Source organism: Haliaeetus leucocephalus, unplaced genomic scaffold (genome assembly GCF_000737465.1).
Source record: "Haliaeetus leucocephalus isolate CR32 unplaced genomic scaffold, Haliaeetus_leucocephalus-4.0 Scaffold849, whole genome shotgun sequence".
Taxonomy (NCBI): Eukaryota; Metazoa; Chordata; class Aves; order Accipitriformes; family Accipitridae; genus Haliaeetus; species Haliaeetus leucocephalus.
In genome coordinates, this window is record NW_010973285.1 from 3,446,874 (window position 1) to 3,464,690 (window position 17,817).

The 17,817-nt window shown below is 39.3% G+C and overlaps 1 protein-coding gene across 5 annotated transcripts in view; it reads right to left on the reverse strand.

Moving 5' to 3' along the window:
• Positions 1 to 17,817, reverse strand: part of COL4A3BP (collagen, type IV, alpha 3 (Goodpasture antigen) binding protein) — a 74,637-nt gene that overhangs the window by 44,641 nt on the left and 12,179 nt on the right. For all 5 annotated transcript variants that reach the window (XM_010582823.1, XM_010582827.1, XM_010582826.1 and 2 more), the window contains exon 3: positions 6,539 to 6,655. In XM_010582823.1, coding sequence (XP_010581125.1) covers positions 6,539 to 6,655 — 117 coding nt within the window. The remainder of the gene's footprint in view (positions 1 to 6,538; positions 6,656 to 17,817) is intronic.

Below are 17,817 nucleotides of genomic sequence, written 5' to 3' on the forward strand. Positions count from 1 at the left end.
TGTGGTGTGGGTCCTGGGTGGCCGTGTTGGTGGGGGGGGGGGGGGGGGGGACGGGACGACGACGACAGGGGCAGCAGTTGTGGGTGGTGGTGTGTGTCTGTCTCGAAACAGCCAAAAAGTTACCTCCATTGAATGTTACTGAACATGTATCATTGCTGCTTGTGCACCCCACCCATGTGGCTGAGCAGCATCTACTCCCTATGGCTAGGGTGTAACTCCGCTCTGTTAATATCCTCTCACTGAGTTTCACTGTAATGAAAGCTCACTGAAGAAAAACCACCCCCTACAAAGTGTTTTTAGAAAGAAAAAAGACTGCATTTGGTAGATGGGCATACAGACCATCCAAGATTTTTTCTATTAAACTGTTAACGCACAGTACTGTTTGAGATGAGTAATAATACTGACTAAACAGCATGCAGATCCATTTGGCAAATGTAAACTTTTAACCATTTAGTCACTCACTACTTCAACATTGCAGCTCTGTACTTTCTGTTCTTGATACCAAGAGCTCACCCTGATTTGAAGGGGCATTTACCACCAAAGTCAAGCTTGACACGGGTCTCAATGAAAAATATTGTTTTCAGGGACACCATGCAGAAACGTGCTGCCACTCTGCCACCGGGAGCTCGACTCCTAGAACTACTGTCTGTCATTCTGCCAGTTACAAACAATGACATTCCCCTTATTTCTACTAAAAGAAAGTATACACTATCAAAATGATATACCACTGTTGTTTTCACAAAGTGAATTAATAACACCGAGTTTACTACCAGAATCCCATTTGTTTATAGAAATGAGCCTGGCTACTTACTGCACAGCCAGCTAGTAGCCAGTTGAGTCTGATAGCTTAGGTCCAGTCACTTCAAGACTCAGCATTAGACTTGGAACCAAGTTTACTTTAACCATGTACATCACCCTTCATTAAATAGCATTACAAAAACAATGACTGAAATACTCTTATGGCTTAGCAGTAGTGTCACAAGTCTTTCATGTTATTTGATACCAAATTAAGCATTTTTTGAAATGTTTGCTTTCACATGGTATTGCACCCACAGGGCAATGCTCTGCTAATTTGCATTTTGGCCTATAATTTTCAGGCATTCTTTAGCTATTTCAGAACACCCTGGTTCACCAGTCTGGCTATACAGTGATGAAAAATTACTTTAACCTTTATGTGAGTTTGAATCTTCAGTCACTTCATATATTTAGCTAATTTAAGGGAAAGATAGGAGAAAACCACCTCAACTAAGTTCACTACTTTTTGGGGTAGGGGTTTGAAAGAAGTAGAGTTCAAGATCTCTACTAAGATTATGAAGACTACCTGTTAATGCTCTGACTAGATGGAGGAGAAACCATTTTATTTAGGAACATATGGCAGACAGTGATCACAGCTTTCAGGGACACAAAGATGTAAGATTATCTTAAGTGTACAGAAGTACACAGCTTCAGACTGAGATAAGCAGCTCCCAACAGAACAACAAGCAAGCTCAGCTATCAACCAAGATACTGCTAAATGATCTAGCCTTTCTTCACCCAGCCAGTCTCCATACTTTATACAGTACTAGAAGAAGCACACCACTTAAGAATCTGAACCCAACCCAAGCCGCACAAACAATTATTTCTGGAAAGACACCAACACCAAAGACAGCAGAGCTGGAAAGACTGAAGTTGACATAACAGCAGCAAAAACTTCACACTTTTGTACACTGAAGAAAAACGAAGTCCAACATTTACGTATAGGAAGTATTGTACTGCGCAAGTACAGGGCAGGTAAAAATCTGCAGATAGTTCTAGAGACAAACCAGATTTAGTGGTTCTAAAGCTGAATAAGTAAAAAAATCATGGCGTTGCACAACAGGGTAGTCTACAAGACCCACAAAGTAATCCTAGATTCTATATAACATTTGTGGGATCCTCAGCAGGAATACTGAGACCGATTTTGGTGCTGTACCTCAAAGAAAGATGAGGACTGAGTTTGGAAGAGAGCCCTACAAGTTACCAGTTGTAAAAGACGTCCACATGTACAACTGAGGAATGGGCAGCTGTTCTGTCTAACAGAAAAAGACAGTAAGTCTTAAGTGTTGCAAAGACGAAGGGAATAACCTCTCCAGACTGACTGTAAGATTTACCTGCGTAAAGAAACACTTTCCACTTTAGTGAAAAAGTAAATCTTGTTTAGTCATACTACACAGCACACATTTGTTTTATCTGTTAGAAGTTACACGCTGCAGGAGTCCGTGTTCTCTACAGGTAAACCCAGACATTTTCCTCACAGCACAGAACTAACAACATTTAAGCCAGTTTCTCTAACGCTAGGTTAGAAATCCCATACTCCACTTTCAAACCACAGTAGAGACATGGAGTCACTCCAATTTTTTACTGAAGAAGAGAGCAACTTTTCAAAAGCATCGATACCTTGGTGCTCATGCAGAGAAATGTGGAAACTTAGTCTGATCTTCATTTCTTCAGCAATATCCATTGCCATTAGATCCATCTAAGAAAAGGTGATCAGCCATCCTAGATGTGCCTGTCTCTTAGGGTAGGAGTACAGAGAAGCTTTCTAATGATACACACCCTTAAAACAAGATATTTTACAGATAAATATCTGTTCAGTGCATTTAATGAAACATTTAAGTAGTAGAAAGGACTCCAGGTTACATATGAATTGTTTTCTCATTTGCCTTACTGATGGTCTTAACACTGTTTTAGACTTTTCCCTCCTCCAGTACAGGTAGAATAAGCAGTTTAGAAGCTGTACTTGAAACATTTCATCTAGTAAGCATTCAGGAACCTCAGTACAAGAAAAGGCTAATGCAATGATTTAAAAAAGCAGCAAATCCTAACAGTTTTTATGCTTGAACATTAGATGTTTTAAATTTCTCAGCTACCAGCTACTCATTGGTGTTGCTAAGCAGAAAGTTCTTTTAAGTCTGCTCATACTCAAATTTAATATAAAATTCATTTTAAATCAGTGTTTTCTCTGTTCGGAGCACAATGAAACAGTCACAAAGTTTCAGTCCATCTTTCATACTCTAAAGATAAACAACCTTGTGACATGCTACAGTAAGTCTCACAAACATACTTTTGTTAGCAAACAGCTTAAGCAGCCTACCAGAACTATCTACCCACTCAGTAAGCAACAAAGAGCTTCAAAAACAGACCAAAAAAAAGTACTTTATATAGCAGTAGACTCAAGTTAATCGAAGTGACTGCTTCGTAAAGAAAATAATTTCCTTTCGATTTTATTCAAATTATTGTGTGTCAGTTCAAGAACCTAGTTCTCAAACAAAAACGATCTTAATCTGGCAACAATAGCTTGCCAAGGAAGTTCTGCTTGAGTTTTGGTAACCTGACCAGGAAAAGTTCCTTCAGAAAATTTCAGAGTAAGTACACAAAAATCTAAACTTTTCAGTGAAATAGGATATTTTGCCTCATAAATCCCATCTTCTCCTACTCTCAATCAAGTGTTTAGATATAAAACTAACTTCCACAAGAGCTGAAGAAAATTAAAGGATAGGTGAAAAGTCACTTAAAACTAAGGATCACTGAAGTATTGTTCACACAAATTCAAATGAAAAAATGGGATTAACTTCCAGACTCCAAGAAAATCTATTTTTCAGATCCTATCAATGTTATTAAGAAGCAGTACATTTTTCCTACAAAGTTCCATATAAATTATAGGATATAGCACTAACCACTCAATTTGGAAAATATAGAAACAAGACATTTGGAGACGCATTCTTTAAGAAACATTAACAATAACCAGACTGAAAACTGGATTTGGACATTTCTGTTTTATGTTTAATTACATCAAACACCTATTTATGTGCATACAGCACTTTTCCAATGCTTCTGGTGATAAGATTCCTATGTATTTTAGTAGGAACAGATGCACTCCATACCTACACATTCATCACACGAAGCTTCTACTGTATTATGAAGACAATAAAATATTGCACTGGAAAAAAATGCTAGTAAATCATGATTTTCTGAGATTTACTTACATACTTTTAACTGAGTCCAAGCTATTGTTACAAGACTGCATTACCTTTTGCTGTTTTCTGTGCCTTGTCTTGATCATGGTATTTAGTTGCATACTACAAAAAGAATGCTTTTAAGTAATGTATTGCTTTAATATATTAAATGGTTTGATGGTTTATTTAGGAGAGAGATGGCATAATATTTCCTTCTCCATTTAAGAATGAAAACAACTGCTATTTGTAATGAGTACTGTAAACACTACAGAGTAAAAAGGAGTATGCAAGAAACTGAAAAATGTCTAACAGCCATGAAACTGCAAACTACACATACCAAAAAAGCCATCAAGTTTGGAACAGTCAAGTCCAGTGTTATTACATTACAACAGCAAGATGCAAACTGAACTATTTCTTGTCAGTTCAGCATATATAGAAATAATTATTTCCACTTCCTACTTGTAGACATACTTTTCTTCAGTTTATATAACATTCCAGAACATGACTCACTCTCTTTTAGCAATGAGCAGAAAGACAACTTTAATAAAATAATGAAAAAAAGCACTTATTACCCCTACCCCTGATACTAACTCTAAGTAAATACTAAAACAATTGGGTAGTGGAATTATCCAAGAAAACTCTCATTCCACTCCTTTAAATGTGAAGACAGAGATCTGGTACAATTTTTTTTATTATTATTATTTTTAAAGAACCACCAAATTCTTGCAAAGCATGGAAGTTTAAACTGTCCAAACTGAAACCAGTATTAAAAGAAGCTTTTTTTTTTAAGTGGAAAAACTGCATAATTCATCAGGCTTCTTCACAAAGGGAGGTCACTTTCGGAATGCTAGAACTCATGCTCCTCAACACTCACTAACAATCTGAAAAGGAAGTTAAATAAGATGGCTTACGTTTACCAGTAATACCAGACAGAAAAAGAAAAGCAAACAGATACGTCATGATAGAGGCTGGGCAGTAATGCAGGAGAAGAAAATTCAGTGTTGATAAATACAAGATTTTTTCTAAATGACACAGAAAAACAATTCCAAATTTACATATACAATGCCAGAATCTAAACCATTACCACTCAATACTTCCATATTATAAATAGGTGGTTCTATAAAATTGTCAGCTCAGAACTCAGCAAGAGTTAAGTACAGCCTCAGAATAGGGAAAAGAACAGCATGGAAAAGAATTCCCTTTAAAGTTGTGCAGAGCAGAGTTTAAGACAGGATTTTGGTTTTTTCCTCATTCATTCCTGCATGGTAGCCTACAATGACCCAGCCTGCACTTCTGCTTGTCCGGACTTCAGGTTAAGTTCTGCATTTCACCTGCTAAATGATTCACCAAACCTAGTCTGAATTTTAGCCCAAGTTTCATGTCCCCACAATCCCATACCTGAAGACCCCCATGCCTGCAAAAGAGTTCTTGCAACGCCAGCTCTATGGATGTGTAATCCAGCAACTTGTTCAGTGTATCCTCTGGAGACATTTCTCTGGTACTGCAATAGTAACAAACTGCAGTATTTTTGTCTCAAGAATACTCAATGGTTAACTTTGTATTTTTCCACTCCACTACAGAAAGGAATCCTGGGTTTGCAACATAATTTTGTATGCTTTAATGTTACCTCTGTATCAAAGAGAAGGCAAAATGCCAAGTTATAAATGGACTAATACTCTAATTGAGATGATTTTTTTTGAGAACCATTATCAAAAGACAACTTTTTAAATTTAAGAGCATGTATTGCTAATTGTGAGGATTGCCCAATAAAGGGTGAAACTTCCTAATTACATGTAGAACTTATATAAGCAATACTTCAAGAAACTCAAGGTAAAAATAAACACCTACTTAGATATCTATTTTAATTTTTATTCCTGTAACACATGTATAACCCAGATGCAGAAGTTGCATTGTGCTAGGTATTGTAGTTAACATCTTGGGGCAGTGCCTATCGTTTACCTGAAAACATAATGGATGTTCATGTGCTACATACTTTAAAAATACCTGACCTTCAAGCCCTTTAGGTAAAATGAAAATAACTGAGTTCATTGGAAGACATAAGGAATAGATCAGGAAAGCTGAACCAAAATGTTGATGAAGAGTAGGGCCTTAAAAGACAAGGAGACAAAAGCCAGTAATCAGGTACAGTAAAACCAGCCAAATGATGAAAGAGAGGACCCTAAAACCAGAATGATAACTTAGGAGATTTGACTCTAAGACTAAGAAGTTTAACATTTAGGATAGATAAGAAACAATTTAATAATCAGTGAGAGAGGATGGACAAAACCATTAAAAAGGCATTCCAACATAATGCAAACTTTTTCAAGCTAGAGAGCTCAAGAAAGGTTCACAGTTAGCTCACAGTTCTCAGCTCTTACCTATGAAGAACAAGCAAATCAATTCCTTTGAAACATAATTAACACACAGCTTCAATCTTGCATCTTTTACCTGTCAAATACCTTGAGTACTTTAATGACTGTACAGGGAAGCTTACAAGTCTCCGCAGGCATCACCAGATCTAATGAGGGTGTGAGAAAGGAAATCAGAAAAAAAACCCAACATACCTTGTGTTGTTCTATTGCATCTACCCACTGTTGTCTGTGGTCTGGGTCCTGAGCTCGGAGGTACCAAACACTATCGTTTACGCTAATATCAAATCTGCATTCGTCAAAGTCATGGGGCTGTGACAAAAAAAGTGTAAGAGTAGCTAAAATTAGCAACATGATCAACAATACCTCACAGAATATTTTAACACTTTAAAACACTGTAATTAGAAAACCTGGCCTATGTTGTCTTGAATGCCTCCTAGATTCTAAATTCTGTTTTATGTAGCTGTCTCATATAATGAACGTACACTCTCATAATGAAAAATGCCAGTCTTCTGAAATCGAAAAGCCTGTTTAATACATTCTTATTAAATAAAATTGTCACAAAAAAGTTCCACACAAACATTGACCAAAACTTCATAATTCAGAACAAATCCTTTAGCAAAATAACTATTGGACACAGCCAGGAAATACACTTTTTTTTAAATTTCAAACAGAAAAAAAATTAAGGTTACTGCTATCAGTATTGATTTTAGATGGAAGAGATACATACATCATAGCAAAAAGCACCAGGATAGAACCATAAAAGCAGACCATAGCCAAACGACAAGGAAGAGCAGGAACTAAAGGAAGCTGTGGCACCTTCTGCCTCAACTGTTTTCACCAGGTAAGATAGAATTGTCAGATAATTGGGAGCAACATGCAATCTTCCCCAATATCACCACTCAAACGCATCTAACTTTCAGCTGACACGCCTTAAATACCAAAAAGCTTTTACTAGCATTACAATGAAGCTGGTAAGGAAAGTACAGGGAACCAAAACAAAAATCTAATCTGCCCTTTGTCCCAACACTGTCAGTTCAAAGCTACTTCTTAGCAAACACGCAATGGAGCACAACATTCGCCCCCCAGCCCCACCTGAAAACTATTCTTAGAGAAACATAACAGAGGTATACCTTTTTTAATATCTTTTTGAATTTGAATACAAAGAAAAGTTACACATGCAAATAACTGTAGGAAGCTAACAGGCTCTAAGGTTAAGGCCAATGATGCAATCTGAAGGACCACAAATATTGATTCCAGATGCTAAAGGCAAGTCTACACATGTTAGTAATATCTTTAATGTAAGAACCGCTCTGCAAATATGTTCATCTTGCAGACCACTGAAGTGCTGTGGATCACTTGTGAAACACTCCACAAGAGGAAACCTAGAAGCAAGTCTCATTTGGTGTCATGCACAACAGTACAGTGTCAGTGAGAATTATTTTCAAAAGAACTGGAAATCAGAAGCTATTTACACATAATACAGACTCTTTCTTGCTTAAATATACTAAGGAGGAAGAAAAGCACAACAGAAGCCAAACTACCTGATAAAAAAATGAGCTAGGAAGTACAAAAGTACAGGAAGCTTCAATTCTATTTTTTTAAAGCTTTACTTATTTGGTCAAGCATCTGAACCTAAGTTCAATCTAAAGAAATTTAAACTTCCCACAGAAAAAAACCCCAGCAACTGACAAAACTGACAAGTCAAACAACTGCAGCTACTAATTACTTAATACCTGACCATCTTAATTTAATTCATTTCAAACAACTTCTAAAACTGGTCATGCCTTCACTGAATCACAGAACACAGGGATGCAAGAAGGGACATGTGGTGGGTTGATCCTGGCTGGACACCAGGTGCCCAGCAAAGCCACTCTACCACTTCCCCTCTTCAGCTGGACAGGGGAGAGAAAATATAACAAAGGGCTCATGAGTCAAGATAAGGACAGGAGAGATCACTCACCAATTACCATGACGGGCAAAACAGACTCAACATGGGGAAATTAATTTATTGCCAATCTGAATCAGAGTTGGATAATGAGAAATAAGAACAAAACTAAAGGCACCTTCCCCCCATGCCTCCCTTCTTTCCAGGCTCAACTTGACTCCTGATCTTCTCTACCTCCTACCTGCTAGCAGTGCAGGGGGACAGGGAATGGGGGTTGTGGTCAGTTCATCACATATTGTCTCTGCTGCTCCTTCCTCCTCACGCTCTTCCCCTGCTCCACCATGGGGTACTTCCCACAGGACACAGTCCTCCACAGACCTCTCCAACATGGGTCCTTCCTGCAGGCTGCAGTCCTTCATGAACTGCTCCAGTATGGGTCCCTTCCACGGTGTGCAGTCCTTCAGGCACAGACTGCTCCAGTGTGGGTCCCCCATGGGGTCACAAGTCCTGCCAGAAAACCTGCTCCAGCGTGGGCTGCACTTTCCACAGGGCCACAGGTCCTGCCAGGATCCTGCTCCAGCATGGGCTCTCCACAGTGTCACAGCCTCCTTCAGACACATCCACCTGCTCTGGTGTGGGGTCCTCCACAGGCTGCAGGTGGATATCTGCTCCACCATGGACCTCCCTGAGCTGCAGGGGGACAGCCTGCCTCACCATGGTCTTCCCCACGGGCTGCAGGGGAATCTCTGCTCCGGCGCCTGGAGCACCTCCTCCCCCTCCTTATTCACTGACCTGGGTGTCTGCAGGGTTGTTTCTCTCACACAGTCTCACTCCTCTCTCCCAGCTGCTGTTGCGCAGCAGTTTATACCCTTTCTTCAACACATTATCAGAGAGGCACTACCATCATTGCCAATCGGCTCAGCTTTGGTCACCAGCGGGTCCACCTTGGAGCTGGCTGGCATTGGCTCTGTCAGGTATGGGGCCAGCTTCTGGCATCTTGTCACAGAAGCCACCTCTGTAGCCCCCCCCGCTAGCAAAACTTTGCCACACAAACCCAATATAGGACATTGAGTCTCCTACTCCAAGCCCCTCTTCTTCAAACTGCATTTGCTATGTTATTATTACTATATATGAGAAAGATGTTTATCTGCTTTAGGGTAGCAAACCTGCCACATCAACATGTCAGGCTTCTATGCCTGTTCCCAGACAGGCTCTCCTTTAGCCACGTGATGGGGGACATGCATCTACAACAATGGAAGATTCTCCCCCAAATCACCCAAAAAGCAAGTGTACAAGAATTAGCTATCAAAGTTTTTCCTGCCACGATAGCATTCCTCTGCTGCATCTCCCTCTGAAGCCCTTTGGGAGGAGTTAAAAGCAATTACATGCTACACAGTTAGAAAGACTTGCCAAAAATTCATCGTCCTGGGTTCAGCTGGGATAGAGTTAATTTTTACAGGAACCTGGGAGGTGGGGGGCATAGCCGGGGCAGCTGACCTGAACTAGCCAAGGAGCTAATCCATACCATGTGACATCATGCTCAGTATATAAATGGGGAGTGGGCCGGGGGGAGCTCTCTACTTTCGGTGGGGGAAGTGGCAGAGCGTCGGGTTCCGGGTGGTGAGCAGTTGCACTGTGCATCACTCTTTTTGTATACTCTTTCATTAGTACTGTCGTTGTTGTTGTAATTTCTTTGTGTTGTTCCAGTAAACCGCCTTTATCTCAACCCTCGAGGTTCCAGGTTTTTTTTTCTTTTCTCTCCTCCGTCTCCCCCCTATCCCACCGGAGGGGGGCGGGAGGAGTGAGCGAGCGTGAAACCACGACATTCATCTTAAATGCCTGCAGTACTACTGATTCCATGCTTCATACACAACTTACTCCAGTACACAACCATCCTTGCTTTTTTTTCCCTTCCTCATCTCTAACCTAAACATATTCTAATGTGATTTAAGACCATCATCTCTCTGCCCTTTTCAAAGGCAGGTTTATGTACTCCCTTTCTTTGCATAGCAACTTTCTATATATTTGAAAATCTATGCCTCATTGCTAAGACAGGGAAGGGAAATGTTTTCCTCGAGGTCTAGCTAAAACCTTTAAACACTATCGTGGGCCATTCACTGCATGCACACTTCTGCATTACCTACAGTTAAGAGACTAGGCCATCTAAAAATCAGGTCTAGGGTTATACTCAGCTCACTGTGCAGTTTCATGTTACAAAAAAGCCAGCTGATCAGGTGGTCCTGTTAGACAAGTTGCTTAAAGATAAGAAATAACCACTAACAAGGCTAAATACGGCTTCAAAGGAAGTTGGGCAGGTGATACATGATTTGTTCATGACAGACATTAAGTTACCTATTTACCATCTTACAGTACTTAATTGCCTATTTTCCATATCTTTTGGCAACTTAAATAGGACCCGTTATTTCCTCCCGTTTTCCTCTGCTTTTTTTTTCAAAAAAGGGTCCACCATAAGAACACCAAATTAACTGAACATGAAAGGCAAGCTCTCTAATATGCATTTTACCAACAGCAAATAAAACACCTGAATCACATGTGACCTGTTCTTTTCTTAACACAGAACAAATCAAGTTGTTGCTGATTAACTCTTTTCTCAACCAGGAACGAGTTCACATTTCGTCTTCATTGATAACTTGGCAGACTTCAGTATGTAACTTTTTGGTATCATCTGGTACATTCTCCTCCCCACTAAGCTATGGACAAACTTGCTTGGTTTCCCTCTGGCTATAAATGCTTTTATTGTTTTCTGTAGCAGAGACCACAAAGTGTTATTCACCACTTCTCAGGTCTGTCCTTTATTCTTCTAACATCCTCATAGACTACTTTGAGCCTCTCACACTTTCTGGAAATGTTTCTATTTCTCTTCCCTTCACCTTCTTCCTGTAGATCTCAACCCATTTCATTTAGATCTCCTTTTTTCTGAGGTTCACTCTTTCTAGCCTAGTGTTCACTTTCCCCCTTATGCTCAGAAGTGATTGTAAAATTATACAGTTCTTAGCCAGCTGCCTGACCAGATGTTGGAAGATAAATAGTGATTTTCATCTGTAACAAACTAAGGACCTGTGCTGAGGCCAGGATTTGTCCTACTGCCTTTCACAACGAAGGGAGGGCAAGAGGAATGTTTTAGTCATGCAGGGAAGTAGGAAGCAAGTAGGAGTTCACCATCTACTCTCAGGGCCTAAAGCACATCGGAGAGCTTCGGCTGCTTTTTCCTGACACCCTCACCCTACAGCAGCCTCAAGCAGCAGACATATAAATCGAGGGCATTGGGGAACAAAACCCAGACTGACATGACACTGTGAATGGGAGCACCTAAATACCTTTATAGAGTTTTCAAAGGTGAGTTGGGCAGACTAAGACTGTGGCAGAGGCAGCCTATGTGTGCACCAAGGGCTCCTTCTAGAGCCAGCATTTAAAAAAAAACCCAAACAGCTAAATCATAATTCCATGCAAGAATATGCAGCAAGAAATAGGCCTCCAGCATCCCCAAACACCCTTTCTGTATGCCTCCTAAGCTTTCTTCTGAGGTACCTGCAGAGAATCCTGATGAAATAAAGGCAATTGCAAGTATTCAAGTGTCCCAGGTCTTTCTGTATAAAACTGATACTAGCTCTTAAATTCTAAACAAGCAAGAACAGTTTACATGAAGAAACATTTACTTGGCTACAGTTACTGAGGAAGTTCAAAGCCAGCTCAGGTCTCATGAGTCATAGCTGACTGCATTGCCACAAGATCCTTCCAGCTATACAGCTCTCAAACCTGAGGTATTCACAAAACAAGCTTCAGAGCAGTATCTGCTTGAAAAATACTAGTTCAAGTGCTTAAGGCAAATCACACAGGAAAGCTTAAGTGGTTTTATATACTTCATAACCTTCAAGAGTACTCCATGGGAAAACAAAAATAAATACTTGAACGAATAAACTTTTGCTTGCTGTCTTAGTACTGTAAACGGTATTTCTTCTTTTCCGTACAGAGGAAAGCCAGGGCAGTTCACACCAGATCCAACTCAAGTCTGTATATCACAGCTATTAAAAAGAATGCTTGTGCTGCTATTCCCATTGCAGAATTAAAACTTATCTATGGTGAACTTACTGTAAAATTTTGACATTTTTTCATATTAAGAAAATACCAGGCAGGGCACTAGGACACATGACAAACTATAGAGGCCTAAAGAAAATAAGAACTACCATTCTTTAGTTCTCTGACACAAATGTCACTAGCATTAAGTGTGATAGAGGCTGTTACCTAGCCTAGCTCCTCAGTACACAGTTAGTAACAAAACAATACCATACACTGCTATGAAGATAACTGCAGTTTACAAATACACCAGTGTTATACATTGTAATAACATACATTAACTGAGTGAAGACAAGCATTGTACTTAACATAATTCAGCACTACAAAGCTACTTATCCCTGAAGCTTTGACATAGCAGTCTGTTGTTGTTTGTGATGCCAATAAGTAATTTTTTTCATAAAAGATTAAGAAAAATTTAGTATAGCTGCACATTGATTTTGCCCAAGGCTAAATGTGAAAACCTGTTCAGCTGCTGAATACAATTCTTGAATTTCTAAATTCCAGCCATCTTTAAGCCAGATTCCATAAAACCTCTAATGCTAATTCTTATTCATTCTGTTAGAACACCACATCGTTTACTTTTCTGTGGACTGAGTTATCACAGCCATGAAATCTTGTAAGACAACTATATTCATAAAAGTAATTTTACAATGAAGGCAAATATTAAAGTATTACATGTATTATTTCCTCTAACAAAACTACTGCAAAACTGTGAGAAATCATTGCTTTAGAAAAGGCATTTCGTAAAGCAATGCATTTTGGTTTACTTAATTAGGTTTTACAAAATTCTCTTAAGGGAAAAATCTTGAATAATCTGAATTCCTCTGTGATCAGTTAGCTTTCAATCATTAGCAAAGATTTTAGTAGCAGCTTTAAGCTAAAACATGAAACCTGGTATTTCAACCCCCCCAACCTTCTGTTAGTACAGCTTAGATTTAACAGAGCTTCTTATTCTTTTTTCCAGGTTATACCATGGAAAGTGAGATGCAAGCCAGGCTATCATAAGCAATGTTTGCCAGCTCAGAGCTGAATACACAATCTTTTCCTATGTGAACAGTGTCACCTTCCTACAAGGCAAAGTACAATTTATCCATGGGTTTGTGGATAAGTTTTTCCACCATGACCATGGAATTCCAGAAAAAGCATCCCTTCTGCATCATTCTGCAACTTCCTGAAATCCTCCAGTTATAATCTACAAACTACCACTTCCTCCACAAATAAAAAAGATGTTCAGAGCAGTTATCACACAACAAAATCTACGTATCTGCCTATATGTTGTCATAGGTCATTCAATAGGTTCTGGAACTGGATGTATTCACTCAAATGCCAAAACCCCCTCTTATCCTCTCTAGTTTCCAACAGGAAATCCAGAAGATCATTCCAGGATAATATGTATAGGACACGAAAGCATAAAGGGGCACAAGCAAATATCAGAATACACTAAATTGCATGTATAACAAGGTATTACTTTTGAAACAGACAGAAGTTCAAGAGTACTGTGTTCACACATAAGCAAGGGAACCGTGTCCAACAGGAGGAAGCAAATTGGACAAATGTGTATTTGATAATTTAGGAAGCAATGGACAAAAACACTATCACGTTACACAGAGGAGTAACATCTTATATGATGAGCTATAGAAATATTATGCTGAGGACTTTTTAAAGTAGCTTACCTGACGCAGTAGAAAAAGGGGAAGCCAGTGAAAGCAATGTAATATAACAGGTAACAAGACCAAATTAAAAAAAATCTCTTAACTACCTTTTTCAGTAAGCAGCATGTATCAAAATAAAAAAAAAATTACAGTTATTGAGAAGTGAGGCTATCACTAAAGTGTGTATTTTGACTGCACAAGCAAATAAAAAAGAACCTGTCTGATGCCAGGAAGGAAAAGTTATATGAACACTTTCTATATGTACTTATGTTGACGTACTAACAAAAACTCAAAGATAAAAAGTTTACTTCAAGATTTGTGCTGTATGACTGAAGGAATTAATTTTAAAAGTACACAGGAAAACTGCATTTCAGCTCCCATGTAAAAGCAGTTTGAAATTGGCAAAGGCTGTGATTATTCAGCTACAAAAAAACCCAAGTGAAAAACCTCAGCCAAGTTTCAAAAAGTGCACATCTTAAAATAATTTTTCTAAAGCATTTAATCCATGACAGATCCAAATTGCAGAGGAATTATGTCCCCTCCCTACAAAAATTAAAATGTAAACATGCTAGTTTATGAAAAAACACTGAACAGAAAAGACAGTGAAATGAAATACCACAGAGATTATTTGAACATTGTATTCTATATGGTGAATCATACTTAAAATCATCAATGGAAAAATCCTCTCAATCAGCTGAATCAAAATATGTGTTTTACCAATGAATGCTATGCTTGGCAAGAATTTTACCAGACAAGATAGTCTAAAAACTTGGTCTTTTGTGCCCTGTTAAATACTAAGGAGAAGTATTTAGTCAAGTTAGTGTACTTCTTTGTGGAGTCACTGCTCGTTTTTCAGAATACAGCCTGAACACTGCTATTCCAAATAGTCTGTTCCTCCTTGTATCCTTCCTTGACATTATTTCCTCTGAATGAGCATCACCACTGTATTTTCCTTTAGAGATTTCTTCCTTTCCCAAAGTTTGAATACACACAGCAAAATCCTCCCTCTGCTTAGGGACAATCCTTGTCCCTTCTTATTCTTTCAAAGATGTACATTAATCACAAGCTATGTCTATAATGACTCTCTAGATTACTGTGGTGGCTTGACCCTGGCTGCCTACCAGACCCTCACCCAGCTGCTCTTTCACTCCCCCTCCTCAGCTGTACAGGGGAAGAAAATAAGATGAAAAGCTCATGGGTGAAGATAAAGACAGGGAGATCACTTACCTACTGCCATCGTGGGCAAAACACACTCAACTTGGTGAAAATTAATTTAATTTATTGCCAGTTGAGAGTTTAATGATGAGAAACAGACAAAACTAAAAACACAGGCAGAGGGGGATGGGGAATGAGGGCTGCAGTCAGTTCGTAACACTAACTGTGCTGCTCCTTCCTCACACTCTTCCCCTGCTCCAGCATGGATCATCCCCATGGCTGCAGTCCTTCACATTAAATCTGCCCCAGCATGGGCTCTCCACAAGCTGCAGACTCCTTCAGGGTATATCCAGCTGCTGTGGTAGGGTCCTCCACAGGCTGCTACGTGGACATCTGGTCCAGTGTGGTCCCCTCCACAGGCTGCAGGGAAATGCCTGCTGCACAGTGCTCTCCTCCACAGGCTGCTGGGGAACCTCTGCTCGTCACCTGGAGCACCTCCTCCCCCCTCCTCCTGCTCTCACCTAGGTGCTCACAGGGCTGTTTCTCATACCTTTTCCTCACTCCTCTCCTTCTCACACACTGCTGAGCGGCATTTTTGCCCTTTAACTGCAGTTACTTTGAGGTGCCACCACAATGGCTGAGGGGCTCAGCTGTGCCCTGTGGTGGGTGCACTGGAGCCAGCTGGAACCAGCCATGTCCTGTGCAGGGCAACCTGGCCTTTCCTCGCAGAGGCCACCCAGCAGCCCCCACCCTTGACATGTACACCCAGTGCAATTATAAAAGTCCATCGAGATCCATTTGTCTCTACCAGTTATTTTTTAAGTCACTTGGCTTTAGAAGTATAAACATTAAAATTACTAAAGTCATTACTTTACTTTGACAAGGTTTTTTTTTTTTAAATATCATTAACTAGCCTAGATCTAACTCTCAGGGTGGAACAACTTAGAGAAAGTGTTATACTTCATTGTTTATAATACACTTTATTAAAAATGTACTGAAAACCGAAGAGATGTTGCAAGTTCTAATCCACTTTATTTGTAACACTCCCCTCCTCCCACCCCCAAAACAAAATCCGAGTAGATCCACAAACCTGGGGAATTAGCATCTGCCAAAATTCACAGCACACAAAATTCTGGTTTCCCTTTCTGAATTCCAAAATCCAGGCAAAACCTAAGAGAAACATTGGTCTAGGTAGGATGTCTTGCCTTTCCTTGCTGTTATTCTTAAGCAACAAGAACCCACTTTTCAGTTACATCAGCTGGCTGTGTTTTTTTTGTTTGGTTTTTTTTTTGTTTTTTTTTTTTTTACAGGATATAGGAAAACCTTATTGCAAACAAGCAAATAAACAAGACAGCTTTATGCCTACCGAAACAGTTATGATCCTTTTAGGTGGCAAAACATGGGACACCTAATTGTGTACAACATTAAAAAGAAAACTTTCCCATAATGGCACATTTATGCATGTAGAAAAATCTTACCAAGAAAATAGGCTTAAAACCATAAAAGCCTATTAAATGTTTTTACATTCATTGCTACTACCCAAATATTTCACTTCAGGTGTTAGATTAGGATGTTTGCTTTTCAAAATGCCTTTCACCACTGCTTTTTCTTTTAAATAATAATCTTATCTTTCCAAAACCTAGCTAAAGTAGAGGCTGACTGCACCCATGAAAGCAAAAGCATGCTAAGTAGAATTTAACATTACCTTGTTAGCATACTATGCAAACTTTAAAATTAGTTTGGTTTAATCCATTGCAAAGAAGCTCTCTCATTAGCAAATCGCCTTTTTAAGTCTGGAACAAGCATATATTGGATGTGTTACTTTAGCAGTGAAACCACATTTAAAATTTGAAACCTACAGTTCTCAAGAGTAAACGTGGTCAGCCTGGTTTTTGCACATCCAACAGTAAGGTTCAGCCACAGAAGTGATCATATAAATAATTTTCAGATTTTTTGTTGGGAATCAACTATGCTATAGCCTTAGAGTATGTAATTTGTTAATTAGTATTTTATCCAATTATTTCCGTGTTAATAATGTGGAATTACTATGTAGCATCAAGTCCTGCTGTATTGGTTTATATGTAAACACACCTCTGACACATGATATTCCCAACTGCCTACTGAAAAAACCAATGACTTGCAATAGCAAGATCTAGTGTAACAAACATGCACTTGATATATCAGCTAAACTTTGGTCAAAGACATGCAATGGCACTGTGTTATTAGAAGAAATGAGGGCAAGACTGAAATAGTTGTAAAACAGCATGGGTACACAGCCATTGCGTAAAGTGATCTACTAGTGACTGTGGATACCCTATGTAAGAGGTCCATAAATTAGTGATGGGGTATTAACAGATTTAGATACACACCATGAGAAATCAGGATATAACTAGTGGGCCTGTCCTGTTTGAACACAGTCTGAAGAATCTTAAACTTTAATGAAGTCATTACAACTTGCCTTTAGAGCTAACTATCAGTTAATGACTCTGGGATATGAGATACTGGCAATGGAAGCGTACATGTTGCTTCAGCAGGAACCAAACCAGAGAACTGGGTCCCCTGCAGAAAAATGCATGTGATGCTTCCCAAGGAATCCATTAGGAGCAAAATATTTGCATTATCGACCAACATCATGCATCAGCCATGGCGGGGGGGGGGGGGGGGGGGAGAAAAAGTTATATAAA